Genomic DNA, 26,630 nt, shown 5'->3' on the forward strand with positions numbered 1-26,630 from the left:
ATCCAAAATCTTTAATGCTCAAAACATGTATGACTTTGTCTAGATTTTACCAAATTTCAATATTAATTTGAAGTTATTTTGCCTGTTGTGTTTAAAATCATGCTAAGTAAGGCTCTGAAATTTTTCATTAGTTATAGTCAATTATGATACTCACTTATTTCTCTTGGGCACCTGCTTCGTTGTACACAATTTCCATCTGGTGCTCTTAGAAAACCTGTCCTACAATAACACCCATTGGTGCATCTATCTGTACAAGGGCGAGAAAAGTCATCATCGTCATCACATGTTGCTTCACAAGATCGAACGCTACATGTGAAAACCTCGTATTCTTTACATCCTATAAAAGGAAATTTAAGCAATTCTTTATACCTTTTACTAATAAATTTTTTAGTTATGAATTTCTCAAATTAAAAACATTGAAAAAATTGTAACTACTTTTTCAGTAAAAAAATAATTGGACTAAATTAAAATTTTGAAATGAAAAATCACAATTAGTTTAAAATTGATGTAATTTATTATATAATTGCAACTAACTATGCATAAAATGTACAAGTTTACACACAGATAGCACACATTTTAGCTGAGATGTCTATGATTGTTTGCCTGTTTGTTTCAGAATTAGTTAGGATGCACTAAAGATTTTATGATTACCCTAGATGCAGATTAAAATGGTAATTTTCAAAATATGTATCCTTTCTAAGACATACAACTTTTCTATTAAAGGTTTAAAAAGTCATACCAAGGAAATTATTTTTTTTCATTATCTGACATTAAAACAATGAAATAATTGCAACATCCCTGTGAGAATATCCTTTTATCAACCATAAGCTAACATTTTTAGTTGTTCTTGAAATGATTATATGTTTATAATATTAAAAGTTAAGTTTAATTGGCCAGTATTAAAAGTCTTTTCAGGTATACAGATTGCCCCCAAAATAGACCACCAAGGAAACAAAATTTCAAGAATATTTAAATTTATATATATATAAATTTAAAGGTGGCAGTCGGGCGAGTAGGACAAATAGATGCAGGATTTAAAAAGATCAAATTAATTTTATTTAACCATCATAATCGGAGTATGAATATCCAAGTGACACACAAATTGAAATGCTCCTGGATAAATATCTATATATAAAACTTATTTCTCATTTCCAATTTAAAAATTAGAAGACATGCATTATTCGAAGCAGTTCTTGAATCCACAGACAAAAATGCTATAAATTGAGAAAGGAAATTTTTTCTTCTTTCTCTTGTTTTATTACAATGTACTTAAAAATATATTTTTATAAATTAAATTTTAAAATAACCAGTTTTAAATAATTTTGGGATATCGATTTCTTGTTAATATTTAAAAACATTGTTTTGCTACTTTAAAAATCAATATTCATACAGTTTTAAAAAAAAGTAAAATTATTTGCATATAGCATACTTTATTTAAATAAACATACGAAAAATATATAAAATGAAATTCTTATTCTGTATTTGTAGTATAAATAAATAATTAAGAATAAAATTTTCTTGTAATCTTTTAGTCCAGGTTTTTTTTAAAATTAATTTTCATTAGACAGAACCTCTTTTTTAAACCTGATTGCATAGACTGAATTAAGTTTATGGAACACTTCATTACTACTAATCGAACATGGCATCGCTTTACAGAGAATAGTTTATTTTATTTTTAAATCTAGCGTTTATGATTTTATCAAAAAAATATCTATTCAAATTCAAAAACAAATATGATACTTCTTTGCTTATTATAGAATTTGAAAGCGAATAAAATCCTATCTTTGAACAGGCCCATTGTTAAATTTTTAACTAGTCTATGCTAAAATAATATTTTAAAGAGATTGATAGGATTTAATTTCCAGTCGCCTTATCCTAAAATAATAAATAAATGATTTTGAACAAAAATTTAACTGACCCCTTTAAAAGCCCATTTGTATTTTTTGTAAAACTTATAAATGAGTTCAATTTTATTCGCTTACGTGTAGGGCAGTGATTTGATGAAATGCATTTCCCCTTTACATTTCGTACATAACCACGTTTACAAAAGCATCCTCTGACACAAGGGGCTGCACAGGGCCCAGGATTTGTATGATTTGCACAAGTGAGCTGGCATGCTGTACCACATTCTTTCAGCACTTCATTATGTTCACATCCTAAAAATCGATTGAAAAAGTCCACTTTATTTTATATAACAATTTGTAAGCCATAGATTATTGTATAAACTGGCTTCCAAGTGTTTAAGAACTAGCTAAAATTGTAGAGAATTTTTCTGCTGAGTACAGAGGGCACTGCTTACTAATTTGTGCAAATTTATCGATCTAGAACACTAAAACGAACTGATAGTGCTAATTTGGGTCATAGAAGGTAGGGCATGGTGGGCCTCGTTTTAAAAATTAAGTTTGTTAACAGAGCTATAAAATTGATGGTTCTTTTTAAACAGATGCAAGGTATTTTGATTCGATATAAGACATTTTATTATTAGAATTCTTTAAAAATTAATACATGCATAAGAATTAGTGCATCGTATTTGGAATATAAATTTACTATACATAGCTCTCTTAAGACATTAATTCTAAAATTGCCTATTGTTCACAAAATCATTTTGCGTATGAAAATTAATAATGTTGTGAAATAAAATATATTTATATAAAAAAATCCTGTCTATAAACTTCTTATTTATTTTACTAGTTCTAAATTTTTTTTTTCAATTTTGAGAAGTAATGTGAAATATATGTTAAAACATGTTACTACCGCCACAGCTTTAGTAAATTTTCGCCAACCTTATCGCTCTCATATTGTATTTTTTAATGCCGGATAAGAATTAAAAGAGAAAATTCAACTTTTAAAATTTTTCAGGCTGAAATTCGATTTCGGCTTTTAATTCCATATTTTTATTTATTTTTTATTTTGAATTTGTGTATTTACCCATTTTTTTTTTTATCAGATTGCATTTAATAGTTTTATAATTTATTAAATGGCGGAAAAATTGAAATAATAATTTAAAGAGAAAAGAAATTGAAATAACATATTTTGGGTTGGAATTTCCATTTTTAACTACTAAAAATGCAAGTGATAAATCTAATTTTGCTTTAAAATTTAAAACAAATATAGGTTTTTTCAATTTTAGACCTGGCGAAGTGTTCTGTGAAAGTTGACGAGGGAGGGAGCAGAGCGAGGGAAATTCTCCTCTAATATAATTTAAATAAGAAAACCGTAGTTTTTAAATCATTTTTTTTCATAGCTGGTTATTTACTACGATAAATGTCACAAGTTTCCAGAGAATCGCTGGCCAGATGTGTCGTTGTAGTAAAGTGCGCAAAAGGAAAAAAAAAAAAAAAAAAAAAAAAAAAAAAAAAAAAAAAAAAAAAGGGCTACCCTGGAAACTTTTGATCTTCACGTTTTAGAACTCATTCTTAGTGGTTTGAGGGAGTGACTTTAAATATGCTATTCATTTAGTGCAGACGATATTTTAGGTTACGAAATCAGACGCAAAAACGTACTTTCTCTGAATAAACATATCTTTTTTTCGACAGATTCGGATTTCTAACCCTCAATATATGGTCCTAATAGTTTGATCAGAAGAGCGGTTCAAAATTTTGACCCCCTATGTTAATTTTAATTTTTGCGTACTTACCATATAACGAGAACTTTTTAGGAAATTGAAAAATTTTTGCACGCAATTGTAAAATTCGTTTATCCAAAGATAAATCCATGCAAAAAAAATTTTTTAGTCAATATTCATTATTTTTTGTTAGGTTATATTATTTAATAATAGCAAAAAAAAAAAATTTGTATTGCAAGGTACGCAATTTTTGACATCATTTTAAAGTATCTAATTTTTCATGGCGAAATACAAATTTTGAATGAAATCGGCTGAATAGTTCCTGAGAAATCGAGTTTTAAATATACGACTTATATAAAATTCGATTTCTTAGGAGCAACCAATTTCACTCAAATTTTGTATTCTGCCATGTAAAATTAGATGCCTTACAATTCAAAAATTGTTCAAAAAATAGTAAATATTTACTAAAATTTATTTTTTGCATGAATTATTTGTGGATAAACGCATTTTATAATTGTGTGCAAAAACAATTTCAATTCGCTTAAAAATTTATCCAGACATGGCGAAATACGCAAAAAGTAAAACTTTTAAAACCCTAATGTTATCATTAGGTGATCAAAAGATTGGACTGGTCTCCTGACCTAATTATTAGAACCATATTTCTTAGATTGAGGCTACTCCCTATAATTAGGGTGTCAGAAATCCAAATCCGTCGAAAAAAAGTCTGAGAAAGTACGTTTTAGTGTCTGATTTTATGTAAAATATCGTATGCATTAAATAAGTAGCATATTTGAAGGCATCCCCTCGTGCCATTAGAAATGAATCCTAAAACGTGAAGATCCGATCATTAGAGCAAAAGTTATTCAGAGTGGTCCGTTTCTTTTTTGGCGCACTGTACATTAAAAGGAAAGTATTACTATCTGCACCTCTGAAAAAGCGAACATAGAGATCCAAGACATCATCCCTATTTCTTACACCGATACACTGCCTATTTCTAAGACCTGGAAGAGTATATAGGTCTTCAATATGATAACTGTCTACCCCTATAAATTGTCGCTGCCATAATGGTTGATTTCTCGGACATTAAGAGGTGAGTAGTGGGTCTCTGGTTCTCTCCACTAGGGCGCTGGGCCCATGTCCGAGAGTTCGTGGGTTCGAACCCCAACGGCTGAAGACTCCCCGTGTAGTAAAATGGTGACTGATGCACGTTAAATCTGTCGAGTCGCAAAGTCCTCCATGTTCCCGTAACAAATCAATACCTCTGGGTGTACTTAATTGGAGATTGATCGTTCTCTGATTCAGGTCAAAATTGCGGTCTGTGGATGAATGAATGGGTCACACCCTATAAACGGGTGTGGCAGAAATTGAATTCTTGGCCATAGATGGTGCCACTGGAAAACAAGAACAATCGCACCCCTCTTCCTTAACAGGCATACGCCAACAACAACAACTCCCTAGTTGCCAGCCAATATCCGAAAAATCAGCCAATATGACAACAGAGTTATATTTCAGGTGTGAACATGATATTCATGTTCTTGTCTTTATAAAGGTCACTTTAACTGGTTTGAATATGGGTCTTGGAATTTTATATTAGTAAATAATGCTAACCTAATATCAAAGAGTAGAATCTCAGTTTCCATGAAGTTAATATATTAATATACCGTGAATGGAGTGCAGAATTATATTTTGAAATGGTTTCAAAATATTAATTAAACAAAATATAGTAATATTTTTTTAATAATGATTTGAAAAAGTTTTATCACATTTTTAATTTATCAACATTTTTAGTTTGTTAGTATATTGAAAAAATAATATATTTTTTAAATGTAAATCTTTCAACATTTAAAGTGTTTTTTTCCATATTTTATAACTTAAGTAAAAATGTTATTTCCTTAAAACTTACTCATTGGGCACAATTCAGGTGTTATGCAAGTACCGTTCGGACCTCTGACGTATCCATCATTGCAAAAACATCCTCTGACGCAATGTTGCCGACAAGAAACTGATTTTCCAATGTTATGGCAAGTAATGGGACAGCTTGTGCCACAGAGTCGATAAGTTTCATTTTCTGGACATGCTAAAGGCGTGATATACAAATTGAAATGCATTATTAGTGACCACAGGTCGTGGATAATGAATATATTATTTAAAAAGCTGAGAATTTTTTCTTCTTTTTTTTGCAGAAAATTGTCCAAGAAGAATTTTGAGCTTCACTTAATAGGAAAAGATATTTTGTCATTGAATTTCATATTTAAATTTGGAAAGAAAAAATATTTTGTCACGTTAATTTTGCACATTTTCATAACACTTAAAATTTTAATATTTTGAAAAAAGAATTGGTTTGTATACTATGAGTCTAAATAATATAATCCCGATTTGCTTTTAGATTTACATATCAAAAGCCATTTTTCTATAAGATAGACATGGTTCGATGCTTGAAATATACGATTTAAATTAAAATTATTACGACACGTTCTTTCGATGAAATTATTAGCTTCTTGTTTTTTGTTCTTCTTCTTCTTTTTTTAAAGCGAAATTTTTTTCCCGAATTTTCGGAGGTAAAAACTAAAGAACTTCTAAAATTTTGAGAAAAACACCTCAATTTACAAGCGATAATTTTTTTTTAAAATGATACTAGTGACTCACGGCACAGACCATTATTTTATGTACTGATACTTTCACATCAACTATTAAGACATAAATATTTTCAGTGGACCTTTACATCAAATTTCAAGGGTCATTCAAAAATCTTCGAAAACCGGATTCATCAAAATCTACTAGTACCAAAATTAAACCACAAGGGCATATACACAGTTTAAAAAAAATTCAATCACTATTTTTTTTTATCTAATATGAAACCTCTTGATTTCCCACCATTTTTGATTGGTATACTGCTGTTGATTAATGTTCGATCGTATCATTAAAAGATTGTTAAGAATATTTTAAAAAAAAGAAAAAAAATTCAAGATGGTAAGGGATGAGACCAACACGGTATCTGTACATTGGATTTTTTGTATTTTTTTGCTACAAATAATTTGAATTATGATTTTCAAGTGATCCTAAAAACTATCATGGATTCAAAACATTTAGGAATATAAAATAACTTTAATTTAAAAAAATATCTCACTTTGTGGGCATTGAGAAGGCAATACACATTTTCCATTCGAATCTTTAATGTAACCAGCTTTGCAGAAACATCCTCTTACACACTGTGATGTACAAGTAGGATTTCTGTCAGTACAAGTGGAAGGACACGAAGAACCACATTCTTTGAATTCTTCATAGTCATAACACTCTGCATAAAATATGTATGGTTATTATGACGAAATTTGTTGAAATATTTAAAAATCAAGATATTACAGATTTTGTTTTTTCTTAAGGATATCCTGAAGATAAAATATATTTCTTTCTTGAAAATCTTAACATTTTGGTTAAACAAAAAGTATGCAAGTTTGAGGTTGTTAATCAGTATTTAGGTCATAGGTTCCCAAAGTGGTCCAGGTGGACCTCAGCGGTCCATAGGAGACCACACGGGGGTCCACCCACATAGACGTGAAAAGAAAACAGGGGTTCACAAGTTGTAAGTAGGGGTCTACGAAAAATTTTTTGGTTTTCATAACAAAGAACAAAAATTTTGGCTTGGATTTTACCTATCAACGTAGGCAGGTAGCATCATTCACTAGGTAGGTACTCAAAAATATTCCAGACTCAGTTCAAACACAGAATTGAATAGAACAATAGATAATAGTACAAGTGTACACCACATGTCTAGACTTGCAAAGTGTCGCCCGTGCTCCCACTCATCCGGGATGCTTGTTTAGACCTGCAAAGGGATGAAATGCGACTTGCGCTGTGCTTGCAATCTACATTAGTATAAATACGAATGCCAAGAACAAAACGTTACTCATTTGTTTCCGGGATTTTGAACATAAAAGTGTGTCTGTGAGTGAATCGATTATTATTTTAGTAATTATTATATTTAGTAATTACGAAGTATTATTTTAATAAATAGGACACAAGAAAATGTACTACTTTTTTTTTCTTCTTAACACCCCCAATTTAGGGTGATATTCTTTAGGAGTTTTGGGAATACAGTAGAAATGTAGCAGCAGGGGGTCTACCGAAAATAGTAAAACTTTGAAAGTGGTCCACGAGAAGAAAAAGTTTGGGAACCTCTGATTCAGGTGGAAAAAAACGTTATCGAAATTGGGGGATTTACAATTGGGAAGGTGGTAGTAAAAATATAAAAACATGTTAGATTGCTGAAGGAAACTAAAGAATATCAGAAGTCGAAACATCTATACATTTCATAGGTTTTTGATATTTGGTATCGGTTTTTAGTTTTGTGCGTTTCATTCGTTTTTGATAACACTCTCACCTTAAAAGTGATTCCTAAATTTTGATGGTTTTGCTTCGTCTAAATACTAATTTGTGATCGCCTGTACGTTAATGTTTTCACACTTAGTATATACTGTATATCTAATTTGGCAAGTACAGCCTTGTTTACAGAACAAAGGAAAATTTGGTTTCCTTTTAGAATAAGCGTACCGTAAACCGGGGCGAGTCTACCCATTTTTTCAGTTTGTCAACTTTCAACTGGTCAAACTTTAGTAAATATTAAAGAAAAAAGGCTTTTAATAGGTGTTTCGGAATCGCTATTTATCCCTCTTTAAAACTGTGAAATCGATTTTAGAAAATATTAACAGTTACGCTGTTACTGTATATTTTTATAGAACTGCTGACAAATCTCTCTTATGGGGCTAGTCTACCCATTCTACTAAAATGAATGTTAACATTGTAAATAATCAAATTTTACTATTAAATTGTTATTTTAGTTACTATATAGGATATTTATGAAGTAAAATTCATAACTTTATTATATATTCCATTTTTTTATTCATAAAATAACACAAATTGAGTATTTGATCGATTATAGCATTTTGATCACAGTTTTGTTTTTATAATCATTAACATTATAAAATAACATTTTTTTTCTGATTATTGTTGATAAAAATAAATTAAAATTAATATAAATTTACAATTAAATAATTAATAAATAATAATAATTAAAGATTATTAACAAAATCGAAATTCAAGCAATAGGAATCATGAAAAATCCTTTTCCCATTCCTTTGGGAGGTAATAATAATTTATAAATAATAATTTATTTAACTTGCATTAAATAAAAAAAGTTAATTTTGTAATATAAAAATTGAAAAAATAGGTAAAATAAACATATTTTATATTTACATTTATATTTAACCTATAAATTTTCTTATTAATGATAAATTTATCAATGCAGAATTAAAATAATATACTCAAATTCATTTAAAATGACTTACTTTTAATATAAACAAAGTTCTAAATTATATTATTATACTTTATTAAAACTAAATACGAATGGGTAGACTCGCCCCGCGAATTCTGGCTTTTTGTTTACAACAGCAAAACTTACATTCTTTTTGTTGTTTTTTTCATATAAAATTAATGCAATCTTAGTCTTAGATAAGTTTATCACTTAACCAAAGTGAAAATAGTAATAATAATAATATACTTAAGGAGCACCAACTAAATGTTTGCTGATTTTCAATACAAATCTCTCAAAAGACGTTTGAACAGGTCGGTTAAAAAGACACCAAATAAATAAAAACGGATCAAACTACTACAGCGCCATCTTCCTTAGAGTCTGAACTAAGTCCTCCGTCGGTAAAATTTTTTTTATTTGCAATTTAAAATAGTGAAAATTAAATAAAACTAAAATGTGTAGACTCGCCCCTGGATGGGTAGACTCGCCTAGGTTTACGGTAGTCTAAAAGATGTATGGTGAGTTACACAGATTTTACGCAAAATATCGAAAATGTAATACAGGGTGTCTATAAAAGAACTCCGGGGTTTTGAGGCAAAATATTTTAATGAAATAAAAAACATACATACATGTTTTATACATGACTGAAAAGCTTACATTATCAAGTTTTTTTTAACACTTAGTAAAGTTCTATATGAGCCCCGTTAGTGGCACGGCAGACGTCTAAACGGTATTCTACCTCTTCCCATATCCTGGCGAGCATGTCTGGGGGGACGGTTGCCGCACAATTGACTATTCGTTCCCTGAGATCTTGGTAACCCCAACTCCAGGCTGCATCTTGTCAACGATTTCTTAGGGCTTCGAAGGCATGAAGCTCAGATTCTGTCCACTTTCTCTTGAGACACACTCGGCCTACCCGGCGACTTTTGCTTCAAAACACTTCCTGTTTCCTTAAATGCACTGAACCATTGACGAATAGTTTTGTCAGAAGGCGGGTTAACACCATAGTTACGTCGAAAGTTTCTTTGTACGGTAACTAAAGACTTCGTTTCTATGAGCCAAATAACACATTGAGCCTTTTGTTGCGGAGTCGCCATCATTTCAAATTTCGCGACGTCATTTCAAGGTCAACGCCCTGCAGCGCCGCCAACAGTTGATACAAACATTCCCAATTGGTATGAGTAAAACTTTTTGAGCTACTCTTTTCAGAGAAATCGACTAAATTTTGCTATCTTTTATAGTTCGTGAGATATGAATTTTTAAAACCCCGGAGTTCTTTTATAGACACCCTGTATTGAAAGGAGTAAATTACCTACACTCAATAATGGTTGTTTAAAATTCAAACTATAAAATTTTCCACTTATTTTAGAAATAAGTCTTCAATAGAACTTCCGATACATTTATTTCTTATTTCGTTAAATAATTTAAGAGGATTGATAGCCTATTGAAAGTAAAAGAGATTTTTGGAATTGCATTTAAGAGTCACCTGGGTCAATATATCAATCCCCTTAAAAAGCATTACAGGTTTGATGTGATCCATACCTTATAGGGCTTAAAAGATTTAATAGCCCATACGACTTTTTCATAAAAGACCATCATCTCGGCGGCCTCCCAATCATTCTTACTGCAAGCAGTTGAGGAATTGTTGTAAAGATACTCATTCTCTACAAGATGAGACCCAGGGAAGTAAGTTCCAAATTATTCACCAAGAGCCTCTTCCCCTGACTCACTATATTTTCCATTTGTAAGACAGATAGCATTAAGGTGGCAACTATAGTCTTTTGTAAGGGTTTTTGCAACCTATGCGGTGGCAGATTTTCTGGAGCCCTGAATGCTCTTCTGCTGGCGATTTTCAGGGGTCCTAAACCAGCTTTGGAAATTTCCCCCACATAATTGAGAGCATCCATATTAAAGCCCTATGGCAAAATTGCCCATGAGCAATGGCGGAACTCTGAAGATCAGAAACAAGCTAGAGAGTTAAATCGTGACTGCCCTAGTGTGCGTCAAAAAGAGCTTCTTCAGCTAAACAGGAACAGTTTGAGGAAGATCATTGGTCTTCTTACCGGACGCTGCGCCCTCAGGAGACACCTATATATAATGGGAATTGAATCTGATTCTCTTAGTCGAGTTGTCATCTTGAGGAGGAGACTTCACGACTTATAAGACTTTGTGATTGTTAGGTACATTCTGCTCTAAGATTTGAGCATTTAGGGCAAGATTGCATTAAGGCATGGGAATTACAAAATATTCCTGTCAAGTTTTTGCTGAACTTTGTTTCGGCTATGAAGCTTTTTTGCTAATCATGATTTAAGGTTTGGGTACAATAAACCTCTGATAGATGTGCCCTGCTCTTTAGAGCTTCCCAATCTCTAAGTGTCACCTGGCAATTACTGCGTGTTTTTTTTCTCTCGTTATTTCATCAATATTATCTATTACTTCATAATACTTTACGATATATCAATATTACCTATAGGGCATGATGCTGGCAAAATGCATGAATTATTAGAGCTTCTAATGAACCCTGGCTTGCAGAAACATCCTTGAACACATGTCTTTGAACAGTTTGGATAGCGATTTCTACAATTAGCTGGACATGCCGAACCACAAGAGTTGAATTCTTCATTTTCACCACATGCTGTAAAAAGCACATAAGCAGAGTTACTTCAGTACAGCTTATATTAAAATGAACTACCTTTAGAGTTCCAGAATTATGCTTAGTTACTCTAAATATAGCAATAATATTATATATATATATATATTGTTGAACTCATTTTTTTCACCGAAAAATTTTACAATTTAAGCTTAATCATATAAATATGTTTTTATTTTTTATTTAAAGGATATTTCGCGTAAGTGAACGAAGACAATTGCAAAGCTTAAGAAATATTGATGGTAATAATAATAATAGATAAAAATAAAAACTTGCATGCTACTTTTGTTGATTACACAGGGAGTAATCAACTCCCTTCATGCTACAGTTTTTTTAGTGATATTTTTAGTCTTTTTGTCGGAATGTGCAAATTTAAAAACGTTATATATAACAGACTGTCGCATAAATGTTGCGACAAACTTTTAGGGAAGTTAAGGCACATAATTAAGAATGAAACTGTATAGGAACCCACTTCCAGAAATGCTGCCCTATTTTGCTATAGACGCGTATCTATTATCAACTTCTGAACGCATACGACGACATTTCTGGGTGTGGGTTCTAATACAGTTTTAATCCTGATGATGCGTTATAACTCTTCATAGAAGTTTGCCTAATTTTTTACAAGCTTCCTGTTGCATAACATTTTTAATCAAGTACATTTCGCCAAAAAAAAATGGACTACAAAACAAAAGCCGACCTCAAAACAAAAGCTTCTCCCCCCCCCCCTCCCGATGTTCCTCAAAAATACTGAAATATTGTATTCTAAAATATTTGAAAGAATTGTGTAAGATTTTTTTTAAAATGTCATTTAAAAAGTGCACAGTTCATTAAGCTAAATACTGATTTTACATTTAAAAATCAGAAATATTTCAGTATTCTTGAGAACAAAACAATTATAAAAATCAATTTAAAAGAAAAATAATGTTTGCTATGCTAGCTAATTATACATGAAAAAAAATTAAGCGACCTAACTGTAAGTAATAAAAAGTTTAAAGTCGAAATGATGTAATAGTAATTTCCATGAACATGCATTGTCCTCCTTGACGCTATTTGACCTCACAGGTCAAATGTTATAAAAATTATGAATCAAAAATTTAAGTGAGACGTTAACCATCACACACCATATGTATGTCCTCAAACTACTATAAAATTTCTGTAGTTTCAAAAGATATGTTTCCTAGTGGTAGTAAAGTTAATGTATAAATATTTTCATGATTTGGAAGTAAAAGAATTTTGTCCACCACCACATGTTATTTAAATAGATTTATGAGAGATCTGTCAAAACTAAGTAAGGATCTTCAAGTACCAGCTACCAATTTAGCTTTAGAAAATATCAAATGGCATGATTTAGAGGAGACGCTTGTAGTTTTAATTACGGTGAATGTGATTTTCTTGTTTCCTTAAAATAAGTTCTAAGTTACCAGTTATTGTAAACTGAGTTACCAGTTGTTGTTTTTTTAATAAGTAATAAAAATAAGTTCTAAGTTACCAGTTATTGTAAACTGAGTTACCAGTTGTTTTTTTGAAGAGGAAGAAAGAAAAGAAAAAAGAAAAGGACATGTTTTCAAAATGAAAACTTGAATCCAATGAGTTTAATAAATCTCTTTTTTTTATTAAGGTAGTTTTTAACCTGGTTTTTGTTTTGTCAAGTTTCATATGTTAGGTAACCTTTGATCAGTTGGTTGAGCATTCTATAATCGTTTGTATTCTTATATTTTAACCCTTTGCAGTCGCATTTTGTTGACTTGATATTCAGTAGGAGTTTGTGCCAAAGAGCAGCCAGATGACCGCAAAGGGTTAAGAAACGCTCCATGTATTTTCCTGGTTGAAACGCGGTTCAATCTTTTACTTTAAGTAGTTGGTTCGTTATTTTTTGGACACCTTATACATATCTAAATACGTGCCACTTATAATGTAAAAGCTTGACTATTGAAGAAATCGTACAATTTTAAAACATGTGTAAAAGTACCTGCTGGGCAAGATATCGGTAAAAGGCATTTTCCGTCGGGACCTCTAACAAAACCTGGTTTGCAAAAACATCCTTTTTGGCAACCAGGACAAAGAGCTGGATTACGATGAATGGCGTCACATGATGGCTCACAACGAGGACCACAGGACATAAATATTTCCTTTTCATCACAAACTATAGAAATTAAGATATATATATTTAGAATAATATATATTGCAAAGCTTATGAGATTTATACGAGTATAAATGCGAGTCTCGAATTCGAATTTATGCGTTAATATTTGAAATGCATAACATAATTAAGTAAATCAACAATTATAACATTTAGTTTTGCAAAATATTCATAATAATAATTAGAAGAGGGGTTAAAGTAATTTTTTGGATTTTTTTTTAATTAAAAGAAAACACTGTTTAAAAAAACACCTAATTAGCGAAACGCAAAAGAAAAAAAAATTGGTTTGGCAGTTAACGTAAGATTAGTTTTGATCGCACTATTTTAATGACGATTGCATTGTTGTAAAAGAAAATATTGAAGGCATAAAACTATTGCAATGTTTTAAAACTTCATAGTTTTTATATCAATAGCGATTAAGAAAAAAAAATCGTGCCTAATATTTGATACCCCTACTGTACACGAAGGATGGTGGATTAACCGAAAACAATCTAAATTCAAATTTAGCCGATCTCAAGTAATTAAAACCGGTTGCGTGTACAGAGCAAAAAAAAAAAAAAAAAAAAATGGACTACCCTGAATAACTTTTGATCTAATGATCGGATCTACTCCTTCTAGGACTCAATCTTAATGGCTCGAAGGAGTGACCTCTAATGTGCTAATTAATAAGTGCAGACGCTATTTAAGTTACGAAATCAGACACAAAAACGTACTTTCTCTGAATAAACATACGACGAATTGAGATTTCTGACCTCCAAAATAAAGGGGATAGCCGCATTCGGGGAGATATGGTAGACAACTATTGGGACCATATTTCCCAGATTGCGGTTACTCCCTATATCTTGGTGGTCAGCAATCCGAATCCGTCGAAAAAAAGGTTATTTTATTCAGGGAAAGTGCGCTTTTGTGCTTGATTTCGTAACTTAAAATATTGTCTGCACAAATTAACCTACTTGAAGTTTCCTCCGCAAACATTAAGATTATGTCCTAGAAATGTGAAGATCCGATAATTAGATCAAATGTTATTCATCGTGGTCCGTTTTTTTTTTTTGACGCACTGTACATTAAATATAATAATAATAGCATAATGACTTATGTTCCAACCTTCATTTTAAAAAGAAGGACTCATACGTGGAACCTTAACCCCTAATATCTGATAGATAGTTAAAAAAAAGGTCTCTTAACAATTGTTAAGAATAATTAATTATTCGTCATCTAATTACCCATTTAATTATATCACAGTTTTATATATCGCATTGGAAGAATTGTAAATAAAAATTTTACAATATCATTAACTGAGAATCGAACGTATGACCTAGCCATGCCAGGACTAATGCGTTATCTTTTTTCATTTTTATTACTACATTATCGTTTAATTGCAATCCTGCTTTTTGTGCAATAATAATGTGTTTTGGTATACTTACGAAGAGGACAGTTTGTCGGTAAGACACATATGCCATATGGATCTCTTATGTAACCAGGCTTGCAAAAGCATCCTCTGACGCATACTTCTCTGCATTTTGGATTTGAATTTGTGCAATTTGCTGGGCATGCTGATCCACAGTCTTGATATTCTTCATTTCTTCCACACACTGGTAAAAAGTTAGATATTGTTTAAAAATTGAATATTTGAATAAATATCCCAATGCACCAGATATTTCAATTGAAAATTATTAAATTTTGGGGAAAATCGAAATGTTGTGATATTTTTCGCAATAAAATAGCTGAATTATGCTGCTTTAAATATATTTCGTTTAGCTTTTAAAATATTGTAATAGTATTTAAATATGTTTATTTGAATTAAAAATGTAACTGTATATTTAAAACTAAAAATAATGCTTTAATTGTTTATATATTTGTTTATATATTTGAATTATCAATAACAGTAAATAAATCCAATGTCTGACAAATATGGTTGTTTGAAGAACCATTCGTAAAAAGACTATTGCAAAGCCTCCCTCTACAACATATAGTGCCGTGTCTTTAGGTTTCGATTTGTTTTTTTAATTCTATTTTACTGTTATCTTTTTAGTACTTTCGTATGAGTTTAATTTATTGTGTATTTTGCTTTAAAGTATTGAAGTTTAGATGAATAAAAACAATAATCAATTGCTATAAAATACCTAGATGGATTGATTAATTTAATTAATTTATTTTTTTTAAATTTAATACCTCGTTTTATTTTTGAGTTCTTCCGATCTGCTGATTAACATCATAGGCAAAGTTATTTTTTCTACGAAATGAGTTCTAGATAAAAAATAACTCTACAAGAAGAGTTTAAAATTTTTTTATTAAGAAATTGATATATTTTTCATATTAAATAACTAAAAAATAATTATTTAATGCATTTTTTAGAAATTTAATTCTTTATGCGTAATTCTATTCTATAGAATGGCTCCTATACCACTATAACAGAGACGCCAACTGCTCCGGACGAGGCATAATTGTTTAAAAAAACGATAAACTGCAAACTAAAATTTGCAGATTTTTGTCTAATTTTGTTTACTTTTTAAACGATTAAGAGAGATTTAACGATAACAAAGTGGCGAATTTTATAACCTTTCGAACCATTTAGAAATAGTGGTGGATAAAAATCTACTAAATTAAATTTTTTAAACCAAGAATCACACATTAATGAACTACCACTCGAAAATATTTATTTGCTGTCCGGAGCAAGTTGGCATCTGTGCTATAACTGACGATTAAATTAAACAGACTGTTTTTAAAATTTTTTAACGAGAAAATGTTTAGGCTTAGATAAAGCTGGTCTTAATGTAAATTATATGAATTTATCTGTCACCGATCAATCAGTCATTTGCATCAGTGAACTGAAGAAAAATGTATTAATTTCTAAGAGAGAGTCATAGATTTTAAAGAGCTCACAATTAGATTGTGGGCCTAAAATTGGACTTTTTCGACATTATATGTCGAAGTTGATAATCTCAAAAGAGACACTTTTACAAATAAGCTAAATGACAGTTTGGCTAGTCGGCTAGTATCAGCCCCCACTAGTTGTTTAGAAGTAGAAAATCATTGGGCCAATGTCTAAGAGGTCGTGAGTTCGATCTCCGCAGGCCGAAGACTCCGTGTAGTAAATGGTGACTAATGCACGTTAAATCTGTTGCTTCACGAAGTCCACCATGTTCCAATAACTCTGGGGGAATTGGAGATTGATTGTTCTCTTTTTCAGGTCAAAATTACTCTCTGTGGATGAATCAATCAATGTATAAATGAGTCCTCCCTATAAACGGGCTGTGACGTTTGTGTGATCGAAGTCGTATTCTTGGCCATAGATGGCTCCACTGAAAAACAAGAAACTCATCCTCTGTTTGAAATTTGCTTGGCTTCGTCAAGCAGGCTTTGCTGATATTGGCAAGTAGCATTAGAAACAAGAAATCGTTACGCGCACGAAAGCAATGCTCAAGCAATCAAACATCGTGAAAAAAACATTAATTTTCTTATTATTTATTTTATGTAAATAATTGAGAAGGCCTGAGAAAAATTTGTGGGCTAATGTGGTTCACTTGAACTTGATAGTTTATTAAAAAATTTGTACAGTATTGGGGTTTGAAATACAACAGTCGTTGATAAAGGATAAATATAAACCATGTAAAATCAAACAAACTAAACAGTTATATTATGTTCAAAACATATGCTATGTAAAAAATAGCTACCTGGAGGGCAAGTTTCAGGTAAAATGCATTTTCCACTAGGTCCCCGAATGTAACCAGACGTGCAAAAACATCCTTTTGTACATGAGAGTGAACAGTCTCCAAGATGAGCTCTATTTTCACAAGTAGCGATACAACCTGGTCCACATTCTCTGTATTCTTCGTATTCTCCGCAATCTGAATAATACATGAAAAAATGCATTATTTTTAAAGAAGAAATCTGAGAAATTTTTTTTATTATGCAGTGCGCAAATTAAAAAACTGGCAAACCTGAATAACTTTTGATTTAATGATTGCATTGATTTAATGAATTCAATCGAACAGTTTTTGAAAATCGATTTTAAAAATACTACTTTTTTAAAACTTGATTTCTCAGGAATTTTGCTACCGATGTTGCTCGCATTTTGTATTTTGCAACGCAAATTTACATTCTTTAAAATGATGTGAAAATTGTAGAAGTTACAATTAAAAATAATGTGTTCCATTGGGTCAACTTTCAATGTTTTTTTATTCCTTTAATTTGATCCCGGTTATTAAAACATGTAAACAACTGCACGTGATTTTTTTATGAGGGGATCGGGCACGTGAATTACTGCCAGACGTTCTTTTGTTTATATTTTGACAGAATGGGAATGTGAATGTAGATCCGCCGTTTAGTGTTTGGGTTTAGCTAGACGGTATTTTGTATGCTTTGGGCCACTTTTGCAGTACATTACAGTACATTCAAGAACTATCAATGATAATAAACTATAAATTTCAGCTTATTTAATTGCAGTAATGATTTTATATAAATTTTTAAATGAAATTAGGCTTAACGGGAAATATCGTCTGGTTACTTGTGTGCGTATATTCTCGGAGCGTGTGGTTTGAAGAAGTGTTTCTTTCTTCTTTCGTTTGTCCCATTCAGGTTAAAATAATTGAAAATAAATACAAGGTTTTAGAATCAAGTGTACTTACTTAGTGGGCACGCGCTTTGTAAGATGCATTTTCCATTCGGACCTCTCACGTAACCTGCCTTACAGAAACATCCCTTTACACAAATAGTAGAACAAGGAGTTGATGAAGAAGTAGTAATATTTGAACAATGAAGAGGACAAGATGTGCCGCATTCGCTGTATTCTTCATACTCCCCACATACTGCAGGTACAAAGAATTCTTAATTAGATTCTAAAAACTGATCCCCATTCTTCCTTAAAACGGATAAATCGTAGTTACATTTTACAAACCATGCAACATAAAGTTTAGAGATAACATGCGTAAGAATAACGTCACAAACTTAATATTCTTGACAAATTTTCTGATAGTTACGTTCCTTTGACGCAATTTATTACTAGTCGCTTGATCAGAGAATAAGCCTGTTGGTACCCAATGTAACATACTTAAAGCTCAAGAATAGTTGACAAAGACTGAATTTTTTTTTAAATTTCGAGACGTAGCAAAGTTAAATGTTAATAGGTCTTATTGCCAAAACTTAAATCTTCGCCTCAACTTCTTTAGAAACCGAAGGAGGGCGTTTTTTTCTCCTGCAGAGTGACTAACATTTTCTTCCTTAGAGCGAAACAGATTACTTAATAGAACTGATTGAAAGTCTTAACTGGCTCCGTTGTCTATTATTGAGGAAAATTCAACAAAACTAGTATTCGTTTTTAAATTGTGTGGCATTGAAATATTGCTATAAAAATGATTAAAAATGTAGGTTAAATTAAATAAAGTATTTAAAATGAAATATTAAAAAAATAGGTTAATTCTAATATGTAAGAAAAATCATTTAAATACAAATATATACACTGCTTGGCAATTGCTAAGAAATAGCTAATTTTTGCAAAGTAGCGTTTCTGACAGCCCATCAATAATCGTAAAATCAAGAGCAGAGGAGCAGTGTGTACAAACTCTTCATTCATTCAAAAATTCATGTTGTTAGGTGTTAAACAAATATAGCGCCGTAGGTTGTTGAATTTATTTCTATGAAATTCAAAGTGGTGTTGCAATAATTAAGCTCAAAATGTCAGCAAGTCATCATTTAACTGCTTACGATTGTGGACGACTTGAAGCTGGTTAAAGTTTCACCACTATGGTCACAGTAATGGGTGAGTCAAATAGCGTCATCTCGTAATTAAAAATGGTCGCTGAAGCTGAAAATGCTAGGCGAAGGCATGCCGGTGGTCGTGGTAAAACATCGCACCTCAAGAGGATGAATATATTTCCCTAGTGGCAAAAAGAAACAGAAATGTCACTCCTAGTAAGATAGCTTCAGACCTTGCAACTACCGGTACGCAGGTTTCTGCCAGAACAAATTCTCGGCGATTAAATAAAGTTGGTTTGTATGCACGAAAGCTTGTTCTATGCATTCCACTTCAACCTCGCCATCGTTGATTAAGATTACGCTGGTGTAAAGAACGTATTGGTTGGGGTCAGAGTGAGGTTCGACGACGAATCCCGTTTCACTGCGACAAGTTATTCTGGCCACCAGCTAGTGTGAAGAGAAAGGGGAACACGTTATGCGTAACAGTATGTTCATAAACGTGATCGGTGTGGCCCTGGCGTGCTGGTGTGGGCAGGCATCATACATAATGACAGAACACCGATTCACACCTTTGAGAGAGAGAGATAGTGCTACATCCCAAAGGTATGGTAGAAAAATTATTCTGGATCATGCTCGTCCTTTTAGGTGTGTGGTAGGTTCAGACTTTATGTTTATAAACGACAATGCGTTACTACACAAGAGAGCTGAGTTATCGGACACACAAGAAAATGAAAGTATTGTCCGTTTGCAATGGTTTACGGACTCCCCAGACCTGAATCCTACATAGTCTGTCTGGGATGACCTGGTAGGCGCGTTTCAGAAAAGCAGACCCTCCCCGAATTGTGTAAGAGCTGATTGAGAAAGAAGTGGATCAATATCCCCCAAGATCACCTCGATAGTTCAGTGGACAGCATAAATAACAGATGCAAAATATGCATTAGTGTTCGAGGTAATCATACTTCTTACTGATATACTCATACCTGTATCATTCTGGCAAGAAGACTCATTTTTCGTGGTTGTTTGAAAATCCTCAAAAGAGCATATTTTTTATATTTAATTTTCCTCTTTTTCAATGGGACACTATTTGTACGATTTTGCATTATAATAAATGTGCATTGCCTTCACTAAATATGTACTTAGTTTAATTTTTTCAATCAATGTCTTATTACTTATTCCTGGAAATGTAACTGTTCCTCAGCAATTGCCAAGCAGTTCACATAAATACAGTATAACTAAACAGCAAAGCTAGTTTCGAGAAAAAAATTTCTTTCACCATTAAGCAGAAAAAAGCATGTAAACTCACATTATGATATCTGTACTTTGAACAAGTATAGGATGCAAATTAGCTGAAATAAGGTATTAAATTGAGTCATGTTTCCGTTTCAGTCGAACCATAAGATCGTGTATTCAAGTTCAAGCAGGTGCTATAATATGGTTGAACTTATCACCTTATTCAAGTTGCAAGCAAATTCGAACGATATTACGGATCAACACGCTCTAAAATTTCTAACTGTGTAAGAGAAATGAACAGTTACAAAATTAAGTACGGAGAAAATATTATCAAGCAATATAGAAAGAATAAGAAAGGTAGAAATTACGAATCGAAATAATGGAGGCATCTTTAAAGAGGAAGTAAATAAGAAGAAGGAATAAAAAAATTAGAAAATTAGGGACAAAAAGCAAAAATGTAAATTATATATACAGACCCTTGATAATAATTGAAAATCTGTTGTATGAAAAAAAGGTAAAATCAAGGTTTTCTACATTTATTTTTGAAGGATGTAGATTATCACCACTCTTTATCTGTATTTTTTGAATCCTTGTAAAAAATAAAGCAAAATTGCAAACATTATAGATCGAAAAGTATTAGCGGAAAAAACGAAAACATTGTCAAAATATGACGAACAAGTATCGATGTCAGTCTTGGAGAAGATAAAATTTAAACAAAAGAAGAAAAAAAAAATTTGGAGGAAAGGACAAATTTTATGTGATTGTCCTTGGTTCGTCATATTTTACTAACATTTTTGTTTTTCCTTACCTTTATTTTGGAATCCTTAACATAGATTCTTTTTTAACTTTATTTGGAAAGGATTACAATAATGTATTATTGACAGTGATCGTGGAGCACTCAGTGTATTTTGTTTTTCATCTTACCTCTTGGACATTCAGTTGGTCTTATACATGTTCCATTAGGTCCTCTAATATAACCTCTAGTGCAAAAACATCCTTTTACACAATGTTGTATACAAGAAATTTCTTTATTATAACTATCGCAGCTGATAGGGCAAGCTGAACCACATTCACTGTATTCTTCATAATGTCCGCACACTGTGGAAAAGAAATTTAAATTAGTAAAATGGATATTTAATATATGTATATAGTTGGCTTGAACTAGACACTGTTTTAAAGTAATGAAAAGTTTGTGATATTATTGACGTTACGCCCAGTTTTGTCCTGTAAGCTTAATAATCTTGTAAGCTGTTTTGCCTCATTTTCAATTTAGGATCCCTAGCAAAGATTCTTTTTAACTTCCATTTCAGAAAGGATTCCAGGATCCAAGGATATTCAGAGGAAGTATGGTTTCATGGCTGATTGCGCAACTTAACATATTGTTTATTTATTTATTTTTATTTATTTATTTATTTATTTTTCTTTTATAATCGTCGTTGAAGAGCCGACCCTATTTTTGAGTTTACGACTACTAATGTTCAACTCCGCAGCCTTGTAATTTTGAACCCAATCCAGAATACAAGGGAACTCCTGGATAATGTTGTATTGGGAGAAATTTGCCTTTGTGGAAGACTTTTCTATGGAACTAACCCGCGTCTGCGTTCTAAGAAGAGGAAGACCACGAGAACCTTCCACAGTTTGCCTGACAGAAAGGGGACTCTAACCCTTGATCCGTCTACCACTGAGGATATTTTCACGTCAGCACTGTGGTCGGTGCAAGCCGGATGAAGAATTCGTATCGATCAGCCATCGCCGGGATTCGAACCTGGTTCATCTCATTGGAAGGCGAACGCTCTCTCTCCTGGGCCATTGCGGCTCTTAAATATCGTTTGAACTAATTAAAGATTGAGTCCTTGAACGTGAAGATCCGTTCATTGTATAAAAAGTTATTAAGGGTGGTTCTTTTATTCTTTTTGTGCCCTGTACAAACATAATATGAATGATTAAATAGCTAAGTTCTTTGTAAATAATATAATTTAAGAATATTTTAAATATGAAGACTCTGTAAAGGTGCCCTATTCGACCACTCTCCCTAAATTAATGCCTACGTATATATATATATATATATATATATATATATATATATATATATATATATATATATATATATATATATATATATATATATATATATATATATATATATATATATATATATATATATATATATATATATATATATATATATATAAATAAATAAATAAAATCTTACTTATAGCAGCACATTCAGATTCCGAAATACAATGACCCTCATGATTTCTGAAAAATCCTGGTTTACAATCGCATCCATATTGACATTCATGGTGATCACAGTATCCTTTATGTTCACAGTCGTTGCAAGAATTAACACAATGCGTGAGAACCTCATTCGCACCACATTCATCTGTGTTGTAAACAATAATAACATGTTGAGCATTGTTGATTACATGTATGTTTATAATTCTACCACCATAAAAAGACGATTGAAAGCTAATCATTGGACAAGTCCATTATATAAAATAAGGGCTGCGTAGAAAAGCGTTAGAGAAGTTTATTGTTCAATGATACTTCACCGTTGAAGTTCAATCGTCTTCTTACGGTGGATGGTGGTAGCATAATGTTGGAACTGAGTTCACAAAAATGTGAACAAATTTTTATTAATGCAATTATTATTTTAATGCATATATATAACATAAGCATATTAATGCAATTATTATTTTTTATATTCAGAACTTTAAGAAACATTGAAAAAAGGAATCACATTTATATCAACTTTTTGCGATCTTATTAAGTTTATATAGAGTTGTAATGACAGTCGGAATTCATTTTTGTTGACCGAACATAATATGCAAAATACTGACCGTTATGACACTTAAACACGGTTTATAAAATATTATTTTGAATTTTAAATACTTCTCAAGTCGATTGATCTTAGTGAATAGTATAATTCAGTACTATGAGATCAGTATTGGGAATTTTCATGGTGGTTTTTATATGAAAAGATTTTTAAAAATATTAAAAGTATTCATTTAATAATGCAATTAACAGTTGCTTCGACCCAACGAGATAGTTCTCGGCAAAGGCAAAACTACGATAATTGCCCCCCCCCCTTCGAATAGTTTCAATTTCTAGTTAAAGTTTTGATTTTAGCTATTCGTAAAGAAATAAAAACTTGGGTAAAATTGTATTAACAATTTTATTTAAAAAAAAACAATTAATAGATATTTTTCTGCCTAGGAGCCGACTGAGATTTATAACCCTGGTTTTAACCATATAATTAAATACTAAGTGTAATAAGGCTAACATAATTTTGAATAACTCTAATTGGAACTTTAGACTTTCAATAATAGATAATAAAATAATTAAAGTTTACTTATTTAATCATAATTGATTGGTAAATTAAAACTTAACTATCTCCAAACGCTAGAATTAAGCACTTACCGTGATGGCCACAACGATTTTCAGGTATGCAAGTACCATAGTCATCTCGGAAATATCCTGGATTGCATTCACATCCAGGTGAACACCAAGACTCATCTGCATGACAATGTCCCTTAAACCAGCAATCATTACAAGAACTTACACAGTCTGTGTAATGTTCATGTGGAGGACATAAATGAGCTTAAAGATAAACATTTCTATTGTTACCATTTATGCGGATTATGCAAAGTTATTAAAAAATAACTAAATTTTAATTTCTTACTTTCTGATCCACATTTGTCGGCTATCACACATGTACCTGTAGAATTTCTGTAATAACCTGGTCTGCAGTCACATCCTTTTATACAGTATTCAAAATAACATTTTCCCTTTTGTATACAGTTATTACAAGGATTAATACAAGTTGATTCGACTTCGCCGTCTTTGCAAGGACCTATGATTTTATGAAAACAATATCAAAATATTTTTTGTAGTAAAATAGGTTTCTAATATTTTTAAACTCGCCAGTCCCTTTCATTTTCGAAATCTATAAACATATTGAAATTTTTTATGTTTGCTTTAATTGTTGAGTAAATAAAATTTAACTTTTTTTTGTAAGAAAATGTAAAATTTTTTGTTTGTTACTCATTAAAAACAACAACTAAAAAATTGAAGAAAAAAATTGCTGACCACGTTCTTATCTTGGTCGTTTAATAATTCCTCCAAATAACAAGCAAACAGAAAAAAAAATGCAATTTCGTTTAATTATGTTTTAATTTATAACATCTTCTAGCATGGATTTACCTCCAGATAAAATTATAAAAAGATATTGATCAATGAGCGTTTTTCTATAGTAAAAGGTTAGTTTATCACAAGTCACTGAACAAATATTACGTGCTATTTTGGTCCCAAGGCTGCAGTAATAAGTATAACTATGTGCTATATAGCAATTATAAAGTATTAAATTATGAATAGCGGTCAAAGTATTCAGTTAAGAATAACGATTATAACGAATTCATTTAAGAATAGCAGTTGTAAAGAATTCAGTTAAGAATAACAGCTATAAAGAATTAAGTTAAGGATATAGCAATCAAAATATTCATTAAGGAATATTCAGCATTCAATGAAGAATAGAAGTTGAAAAAATATTCTGTTAGGAATAGCAGTTGCATTCAGTGAAGAATATCATTTAAAAAATATTCTGTTAAGAATAGCTGCATAACTTAAGTTTTACTATACTTAAGTACTAGTTACTATACTTAAATAGGTAAGTTTTACTTTACTGAAGTTTAACTGTACAGCGAATTAAAAAAATATGTTGGAATAAGTGTTACATATTGCTTAACTTTAAAAAAAAAAATAACACAGATTTATATGAAATTTTTTTTGCTCTAACAAAAAATGAACCAGTTGTGCTGTTCTAAAGTGAGCCACTATAGTCATTAAGCAATTGGACTAGACTAAGGGCTAAAATAGGCTGATTACTTGCGCTAAGAAAAATTAAATTCCAGAGAAATTTTATCAAAATTAATCTGATGATAAAACTAATATCTTCATAATAAGTATCAATGGATAAAATTCCTAGAAATAATACTTTTTTCAGATGTATCTATGAATAATGATAAGCTATGAATAATGACGGACATTTTTAATTCAATAACATTTTTATTTTCTATTAATATACATTTTCTAAAAAAAACAATTTTCGAACTATATACTGAACTTAGTTTGAACTACATTGCCACGTTTCATTTAGTCAGCTGAATTTTTTACACAAATTCAACTGAAATTTAATTTATATCCTTATTAATTATTAAACTTAATTAGTTTTATCGTGAAATCAGTTTAATATCTGGAACTTATCGGAGATTTTCATGATAGCTTTATATATATAGCATGATTGATTTAGAAAAAGTTAAGCTAATTTTATTCTTGTTACATTTTCACTGTTAAGTGATGCAATAACAAAACAAAATCTTGAATTTAATTGAACAGTTTACCTATTGGGCACTCAGATGGCCTAATGCATTTGTCACCAGGTCCTTTGACGTATCCAGACCTGCAAAAACATCCACTTTTGCATTGGACAGTACAGAAGAAAGGCTCTCTATAATTTTGGCAAGTCAAAGGGCAACCACTTGCACATTCCTGATATTCTTCATTTTCCTTACATTGATCTGAAAGCGAAGATAAATCTAATAATTGAAAAACAAAAGGAAAAAAAATTATAAATAATGTTGATGAACTACCTCGATTTGTTATTGGAGCTTTTTACAATAGTTTTCTTAAGTGAAACAATGAACAAAGCATTTCCAATCTGTAATGCAGGTTGGCGCTCATCTCGATTATAAGGGGAATAAAAACGGACTAAAGTTTCTTTTTTATGCTTGATTTTCATGAATACTATTATTAATATAGCTCGAATTAAAATTACCTTTGTTTCTAATGCATATAATAGCGGAAAGTACTTTTATAAAACAAATCTTTCACTTTAAAAGCAAAAGTTGATCGGTTTGTTATAGATTGATAAACTATGGACAGGTGAATTAGTATGGATTGTATTTGTCTGATTTATCGACGCAGAAAATTAAGAGTTTCTGAAAACTTTCTTTCAGAAGAAGTAAATAAATAATTAAAATATAAAAAC

The 26,630-nt window shown here is 31.1% G+C and overlaps 1 protein-coding gene across 1 annotated transcript in view; it reads right to left on the reverse strand.

The window, feature by feature from the left end:
- Nucleotides 1-26,630, reverse strand: part of LOC107457067 (zonadhesin) — a 33,366-nt gene that overhangs the window by 2,191 nt on the left and 4,545 nt on the right. The window contains exons 2-15 of the mRNA XM_016075114.4: nt 25,984-26,160; nt 24,267-24,437; nt 24,005-24,184; nt 22,797-22,967; nt 21,509-21,682; nt 18,289-18,468; nt 17,335-17,508; nt 15,085-15,252; nt 13,490-13,663; nt 11,338-11,505; nt 6,693-6,860; nt 5,469-5,642; nt 1,983-2,156; nt 155-337 (exon numbers count right to left, since the gene is read on the reverse strand). Of these exons, the coding sequence (XP_015930600.1) occupies nt 155-337; nt 1,983-2,156; nt 5,469-5,642; nt 6,693-6,860; nt 11,338-11,505; nt 13,490-13,663; nt 15,085-15,252; nt 17,335-17,508; nt 18,289-18,468; nt 21,509-21,682; nt 22,797-22,967; nt 24,005-24,184; nt 24,267-24,437; nt 25,984-26,160 (2,436 nt within the window). The remainder of the gene's footprint in view (nt 1-154; nt 338-1,982; nt 2,157-5,468; nt 5,643-6,692; nt 6,861-11,337; nt 11,506-13,489; nt 13,664-15,084; nt 15,253-17,334; nt 17,509-18,288; nt 18,469-21,508; nt 21,683-22,796; nt 22,968-24,004; nt 24,185-24,266; nt 24,438-25,983; nt 26,161-26,630) is intronic.

This window comes from Parasteatoda tepidariorum, chromosome 11, assembly GCF_982258835.1.
Source record: "Parasteatoda tepidariorum strain Cologne lab strain chromosome 11, Ptep-v5.0, whole genome shotgun sequence".
Taxonomy (NCBI): Eukaryota; Metazoa; Arthropoda; class Arachnida; order Araneae; family Theridiidae; genus Parasteatoda; species Parasteatoda tepidariorum.